General features: G+C 34.7%; 1 protein-coding gene across 1 annotated transcript; it reads left to right on the top strand.

Annotated features, from left to right (window-relative positions):
• Nucleotides 1-1,859: 1,859 nt before the first annotated feature.
• On the top strand, nucleotides 1,860-3,346 carry LOC124377044 (trypsin-2-like). Its single transcript, XM_046836317.1, has 6 exons — nucleotides 1,860-1,933; nucleotides 2,044-2,194; nucleotides 2,281-2,531; nucleotides 2,795-2,931; nucleotides 3,082-3,183; nucleotides 3,284-3,346. The coding sequence occupies exons 1-6, from the start codon at nucleotides 1,894-1,896 to the stop codon at nucleotides 3,329-3,331; spliced, it is 729 nt and encodes a 242-aa protein (XP_046692273.1). The 5' UTR covers nucleotides 1,860-1,893; the 3' UTR covers nucleotides 3,332-3,346.
• The last annotated feature ends 4,857 nt before the right edge of the window (nucleotides 3,347-8,203 follow it).

The raw sequence follows: 8,203 nt of genomic DNA, 5'->3' as shown, positions 1-8,203 counted from the left end.
TAGTTCCTGTGTGTTTCCTGGTTTAAACTGCTGCCACACCTCCTTGTACTCCTGCCTACTTTTATCATCTCTCTACCCATCACCTCCTCATCACCTCTATTTCCTTCACCTACATGCCCATTGAAGTCTGCCCCAATTCCCAAGCTTTCATTCCTAGGTACACCATCGACCACTTCATCTAACTCACTCCAGAATTTTTCTTTCTCCTCCATCTCACAACCCACTTGGCACTGATGACATTTATCATCACCTCTTCAACTTTCAGCTTCACATTCATCACTCTATCAGAAACTCTCAGAAACTACGTCCTTCAGGATCAACCCTACACTATTTCTCTTTCCGTCCACACCATAAAAGAACAGTTTAAACCCTCCAATGTTCCTGGCCTTACTTCCTTTCCACTTGGTTTCCTAAACACACAACATATCTACCTACATTTAAACTCTCCGACACATCTCTTTTCCCTGCTGTCTCTGTAGACGTCCTCCTCCTGTGGCAATTGTTGGTAGCCCGGGCATCGACCAATCCGGTATGAAATTCTGGTTTGTGATCCGCACAACATATTTGATTTTACACATATTTTACACTGGATGCCCTTCCTAACACAACTCTCCCCATTTATCTGGGCTTGGGACCGTCACTAAAAGTGCAGCGGCTTGTGCACCCGTACTGGCTGAGTTTAAAATATTATTTTAAAATATTTAATACAAATAAAATAGTTTAAATCAAATTAATGCAATACACTTTTTATTATATAAAATTGAGAAACCAATTGAATTGGCACAAAATAAACTAATTAAATTAAACTAAATTAAATCAGTGGAAAATTTTTATTGAATAGTTTACATTGGTTAGACCCTATTTTAGTAATACAGATGTGTATGTTATGTGTGTGTGTGTGTGTGTGTGTGTGTGTGTGTATGTGTGTGTTTTACATTTAATATTTAATTTGTTGTTCTACTTAACTGATCTACTTATTTCATCATACTTTTGCAAATGTCTTCATTTCTTTTATCCTTCATTCATTTACTCCCCAAATATGTGGAATTGTCAGGATTTTCTCCTTTATAAAGAAATTCTTAAAGCTTGACATAAAACGCTAAAGCTAGCATTCTTTAGCATTGTCATGCATGTGCAAAACAAATCATTTTTCTGATACAGAGTGAGTAGCCACAGTGACACTCCACTCTCATGTCTTATTATACCACTGGCATTGTTGTGTTTGAGTTTAATGATATAAAAATATGCACTTAAAGTGAGAGGCGGAGATTAAATTAATTTGTTGTCTGCCACTTAATACATTAATGAAGGAGCTCAGATTTTAACTATATTTCACACATAATGTAAAATGAATTGTATTTGGTACATGCGTGCACCGAACTAAAAGCCATATAACAAAATATTTTGGTATGAATATGTGTACAGTTCGTACCCAATATAAATTTATGTTGTTAAGGTTAAACTTTTGTGATTATAAACAGTGAATATCATAATCATTTATTTAATACAATAAAACAGAATCTCAAATTATACATTTAATGGGGATTTAATATAGTTCAAGTATTAATGTAATTGTTGTTCCACTGCATTTTTACTATATAAAATACTTTCATCTTGACCTCAAAATCTGTGAAATTTACCATTTATAGTAGGAACAACTACAGCAAGCTTGAAAAAAGTAATTTGGGATTACTAAGTTACAGAAATTATGAAACATAACCATGTGTTGCTTCCCAGTTATTTTTGGTCATTTACAGTCATTCATTTACTAAGTCATTATCAGACTTTAGGTTATCTTTAGGTATGAAACGTTGATTGGTACATATGGGACTACTGGTTCACATAAATAGTAGTGAGATGTGAGATCCCCATCATAAGTGATCAACACCCATCATGAGGTCTCTGGTGCTACTTTTGCTTGTGGGAGCTTGTTGTAAGTATAAACCTCTTTTACAAACTCCAAGGAAATATGATTTGACAACCAACTGTAATAATTATATTCTGATTTACTGCATTTCTTTTAATTGTATCATTTGTTTGCAGTTGCTCTGGAGGATGACAAGATTGTTGGAGGGTATGAGTGCACACGCAACTCCCAGCCCTGGCAAGTGTCTCTGAATGCTGGCTATCACTTCTGTGGTGGTTCTCTGATCAATCAGAACTGGGTTGTGTCTGCTGCTCACTGCTACAAGTCGTAAGTGATTTATTTTATAATCAATAAGTGATTCGTTATGAAAAACACATCTCTTGAAATTAGAAACATTTCTGTCTCATCTCTAGTCGTGTGGAAGTTCGTCTGGGTGAGCACCACATTCAGGTTAATGAAGGTACTGAGCAGTTCATCTCCTCTTCTCGTGTCATCCGCCATCCCAACTATAACTCTGCCACCATTGACAATGACGTCATGCTCATTAAACTAAATAAGCCTGCCACTCTGAACAACTTTGTGCAGCCTGTTGCACTGCCTAAAAGCTGCCCTCCTGCCGGAACATTGTGCACAGTCTCTGGATGGGGAAACACCATGAGCTCCAGTGAGTCTATTGCTAAAACCACTGACAATTTATTTCTTTGTGAAAATGTGACAGATGGTGTTAAAGTGCAGCTTTAAAGTACAAGGAATTTATTTTCCAGAAAAAAATTAAGGTATAACAATATTACTATTATAGTATACTGAAAGCAGTATTCAAAAGTTATTTCCATCTTACATCCTATTTGTGTTTTGAATTGTAAATATGATACCCCTGTATGATCGCTTTTTACTTATGTTGTCTCATTTTGGAAACTTGCATTGCAGCTGCTGATAGCAACAAGCTGCAGTGTGTGCAGGTGCCTATTCTCTCTGACAAGGCTTGTGACAACTCTTACCCTGGGATGATCACTGATTCCATGTTCTGTGCTGGTTTCCTGGAGGGAGGCAAGGACTCTTGCCAGGTAAAAAGAAAAATTGCTTTATTATTATTATTATAATGTATAATAATATAATTATAATATATTATTATTATGTATTCTAGCAGAAGCAAATGGCATTATTTTTAAATTCTAAAGACTTATAAACATAAAAATCTGATATTTATCACTCAGGGTGACTCTGGTGGCCCTGTGGTGTGCAATGGTGAGCTGCAGGGTATTGTGTCTTGGGGTTATGGCTGTGCTCAGAAGAATCGCCCTGGTGTTTATGCCAAGGTAAACAAACTGTTGTTTGTTGCAATGTAATAAGACCCAATATACATAATGTCTAGCAAACGTTTCTGATACACTAACAATCCTTTTACTTTTTCTCTAGGTCTGCATTTTCACCAACTGGATTTCCCAGACAATGGCCAGCAATTAAATCTGTTCAGCTCAATTCCACAACATCTGAAGTTATTTAAAAAAAAAAAAGAATATTGAGTACAACCATATTGAATGGCTCTTCATTTAGCTAACTTGATAAAAAATACATTCACTTCAATCCTGTATTTGTAGGGAAAACTAAAAACACATTAAACATGTTTCTGCTAAAATATTCCTGGTGTATTTATAAATGTTGTTGCAAGTTTATTCTTTGATGCAGTATTTTCATTATTCCTGTGGGAACTTAACGTCTATGTTCCCTCTGTTTAACACACTGGAACCTGGTAATCAAAGACACAAATGCATTTAAAAGAAAAATTTCATATGTCTACCCCAAAATCAACAAAGCATAAGCTTCTTTTGGTACTCACCAGTTTACAGCAAAATTTTTGTTCAGTGTTAAATAAATGAGAAATCAAATGCCGCAGTTGCAAACTGCAACCAACAAAACTCTATGTTCATGCCCAAGTTTAAAACACACTAGCAAAAGGAAACAAAGAAACAAACATTTTGGAATTCTGCTTCCAACATGACCACGTTCTGTGTCTTACCACGACTACAGTCAAACTTAACCCACTGAAACAATTCTATAGGCAACACCATTGCTACCACAATCAAGCTGGCCCTCAACCACTGGGACAAAAAAGAAACTTACAGTATGTACAAATGCTGTTCATAGATTTCAGCTTAGCATTTACTGTAACACCATCATTCATCAGCATACAATCAGGAAGCTTTACATAAGTCATCAGACTCATTAACATAGAGAGACTGGAGTACATAAACACACTCAGACACACACACACACACACACACACACACACACACACACACACACACACACACACACACACACACACACACACACATATATATATATATATATATATATATATATATATATATATATATATATATATATATACAGTGGTGCGAAAAAGTGTCCTGATTTCTTATTTTTGCTTGTTAACAGGCTTTTGAGGATCTTTTGGTCTACTTGACTTTGTCAGGCAGGTCCTATTTAACAGATATTTTGATTGTGAACAGGTGTGGCAGTAATCAGGCCTGGGTGTGGCTAGAGAAATTTAACTCAGGTGTGATAAAGCACATATTTAACTTTTAAGTTTTAACACAGCAAACACTTTTTCACACGGGGCCATGTATTTTTGGATTTAGTTTTCCCTCAATAATAAAAACCTTCATTTAAAAACTGCATGTTGTGTTCACTCTTGTTATCTTTTACTAATATTTAAAATAGTTTGGTGATCTGAAACATTAAAGTGTGACAACCTGCAAAAAAATAAGAAATATTATTATATATTATATATAATATATAAATATTATTTATATATTTGTACTTTATTCCACATCCACATTAGCTTTATGTACTGGTCGGTGCAGCATTCTTATTGTACTATGTTGTGCTGTTTGTACAAATATTGTTTAGACCTGTGCACTTTATGTAGTATCAGTCTGTGTATATGCCATGTGGCTCTTTTGACAGTTTAATAATATACAGGTTGTACAGTACACATTGAAATGAAACAGTGTTCCTCCCGGACCAAGGTGCTACAGAAGAAAACTTAATTACTTTGTTGATTACTTACACCAAAAAGTAATGCATTACTGTTAAAAGTAACTTTTTAGTTACTTTTTTAAAGAACGTTCTTTAATGTTCCCATTAATGCCCTTTAATGCGTTATTGTCTATACAAACACAAAACTGACTTAAACACAAAGTAATTTTTAAACACTATTTTATTTAAGTCAGAGCAACACAAACTCAATACATCACAAGGATTTCTGAAATAAATAACAAAACAAGCTGAATAATATATTTACAATCAAAAACTAAAGTGGCTTCTGCATCATAAAAGCTGTTGTGTTGAGCTCTTAAAATGTTCCTTTTACAGCTGAAGTATAAAATCTATCAACAATGTACAACATAACACCGGGTTAGCTTCTAGCTTCATCGAGGCATGGAGTTTCTGGAGGAGCTTCGACAGATTGGAGTTGCTGCTATCGCAGTAGATACGACCTTCGAACCAGAAAGACACAGCTTACATTTGACTTAAAAGCTTTTGTCTTTGTATTTAACTAAAGTGAAATAATGATCATATTTCCACTTTGAGAAACTCGTCTTGCTCTCGCATCGACTCGCCATTACTGCCGCACAAACCTAAATAAACGGAGACACACCCACAGTGCGTCTTCTTCGTGTATACAGTGGTTCATCCTACAATCCTACAATGCGTCTCTGCTGTAAACAGGTTAGACTGTAGGCTACACTTTAGCCCAAATTAATTCATTTAAAAAAAGTAACGGACACCGCACCATACGGTAACGGTAAAGGAGTTAATTGATTTAAAAAGTAATACAGTACAGTATTAGTTACTGTCAAAAGTAACTGAGTTACAGTAACGCGATACTAGTAACGCTTTATTGCCCAACACTGGTAAAGCTAATGTGGATGTAAAATAAACTACCAAGTCTACCTGATGCTCTGAGTGATGCCTCTGTTTAGTAATTAATTAATTAATTGAGGCGTTATTGGGAATCTGATTCCAATCCCAATGGTTAAGATGTTGCATTACTGACCAGAAGGATGTGAGTTCAAATCCTAGCACCACCAATCTGACACTGCTGGGCCTTTAAGTAAAGCCTTTAAGCTTTAACTGCTTAGTTGCATAAATGAGATTGTATAAGAATTGCTCTGGAAAAAAAGTATTTAATGTCTGTGGAAGCATCTTAGCCTCACCTTTACACCCTGGGCTACAGCATATCAATCTATATCCTGTCGAAGTAGTATAGAGGGGCGTCTCCATTGGATTGTTTCCCATGCAAATCAAGCCCAGTCTGAGTCTGGAGTCTGTAGAATAAAACCTACAGGCTGTCGAAAATGTTGTAACCATCCAAATAGGAAGACTATCACTCTGCTGCCCTTAGTATGTATAAACCTTTAGGAATATAGCAGGGACTGGGGGGAAATTGTCTGCACAATTAAGCTAGCTCTATTACCAGTGTCATGATTTAAGTACCATATGAAATTAATAAAAAGTGTTATAATTTAGAGTAGATCTGCTAAGTATGCATTAGATTTAAGCATTATGGTATAACCAATCACATACTTTTGTTGAGAATGTAGTGTACAATCAAAGTTTTTAGCGTTGTGTAGTGTCAAAAAAGAGTATTTGATTCGCCACTGCAGAAAAAGACAAAGTTGTTCTAAATGAGTGAGCTCACTGTCTGAATTCAGAATCTGCATTTGCAATGTCTCTCATTATCATTATAACAGGAGATTTATTTATTTTTTGCTGCGAAAGTGCATAAATATTTATCTGTGTGAATGTTAGCATAATAGATAGATACACTGGCTAGGCATAAATAGCAAATACACGCCCACTTCAAAACTTTAAAAACAAACTTTCATTTGTAAAGGTGTTTCATTATTAATAATAATAATAATAATAATAATAATAATAATAATAATAATAATACTAATTGTCCTCTTTTGAACTTCACTTGAATCCTGCACCCCATCCCTACTGTTAAAAATGTAACTGTAATTTTTACTCCGAGTACATTTTTAATGAGCTACTTTTTACTTTTACTTGATTAGATTTTCAGACCAGTAACTTTAATTGTACTTAAGTAAAATTTCATTAAAATAACAGTATTTTTACTTGTGTTGCGGTCAAGTGCGGCAAGGGCACCAACCTATCTTTAAATGTGACCAAACAAAACTGGACAAACTAACATTCTCTTAAATGAATTTGTCATTTTTAATACTTGATGGCAAATACTTTTCTGTAAATGCTTGCTTGAATTTTAGAAGATAAAGACCTCACCAGACTTTGAGCTGTAAAAGAAAGGTATGTACATTAGCTACATGCTATTAGCTTTATTAAAGGACAGTAGGCACATTAAGTAAACGTGTATAATATTTAACTCTGTATTCATTGATACTCTGAAATTTAATTAAGCAGGACCCAGCTTGTTTAAAACACAGTTTTGTTTATTCAGTAGAAAAGCAGGAGGCAAGAGGTTATTTATAACATTTTCACCTGTTAAGAGTATGTCAGGCTCCCAGCTGGAAAACACACTGAAGGTTATGTAGATTATCAGACCAACAACTGGAAAGTAAATTAGTTATCCCACACTGTGCTGTTTTATCATTTAGCTTAGTATTTCTAGTTGCCATATCAATTTATGGAGTTTATAATATGGTTTTGCTATTATAGTATGGTACAATTCGAAAACCAATCATATATTTTGACCATTTTCAACTATAAAAGTGCCGCAATATCTGCACATATGTTAACAAGTCTAGTTATGTCCTTTTCACATATGTTTGGCTGAAATTCAAACACAGCAACCGCTATCAGGTTTTCTAAACATCGATAGATAGATAGATAGATAGATAGATAGATAGATAGATAGATAGATAGATAGATAGATAGATAGATAGATAGATAGATAGATAGAGAGAGAGAGAGGAGAGAGAGAGAGAGAGAGAGAGAGAGAGAGAGAGATTTAATTCTAAATATAATGTGACTTTAATGTTAAAACAATAATTAAAATGAGTGAAATTAACTTTTACATCAAAATAGAGAACAAAGATACTGAATATAGAAATTTTTTTGGTTTTTGTGGGAGTTACATGACAGTGTCCAGGGTCCCCAGTTTGGTCTAATGGTCTAAAGGTCTGTCTGGAGGTTTGCCATGACCCTGACAATTTACTGACAGAGCACGATTTTGGCAGAAATGAAAAAAAGTTTTTTATTTACTGAATCACTTATCAGACTTTAGATTATTCTGAAGTACCAAAACTTGATTGGTCCATATGGTACTGCTGGTTTACATAAATAGGA

Source organism: Silurus meridionalis, chromosome 23 (genome assembly GCF_014805685.1).
Source record: "Silurus meridionalis isolate SWU-2019-XX chromosome 23, ASM1480568v1, whole genome shotgun sequence".
In the NCBI taxonomy this organism is placed as follows: domain Eukaryota; kingdom Metazoa; phylum Chordata; class Actinopteri; order Siluriformes; family Siluridae; genus Silurus; species Silurus meridionalis.
This window is presented reverse-complemented; position numbering and strand designations above follow the sequence as displayed.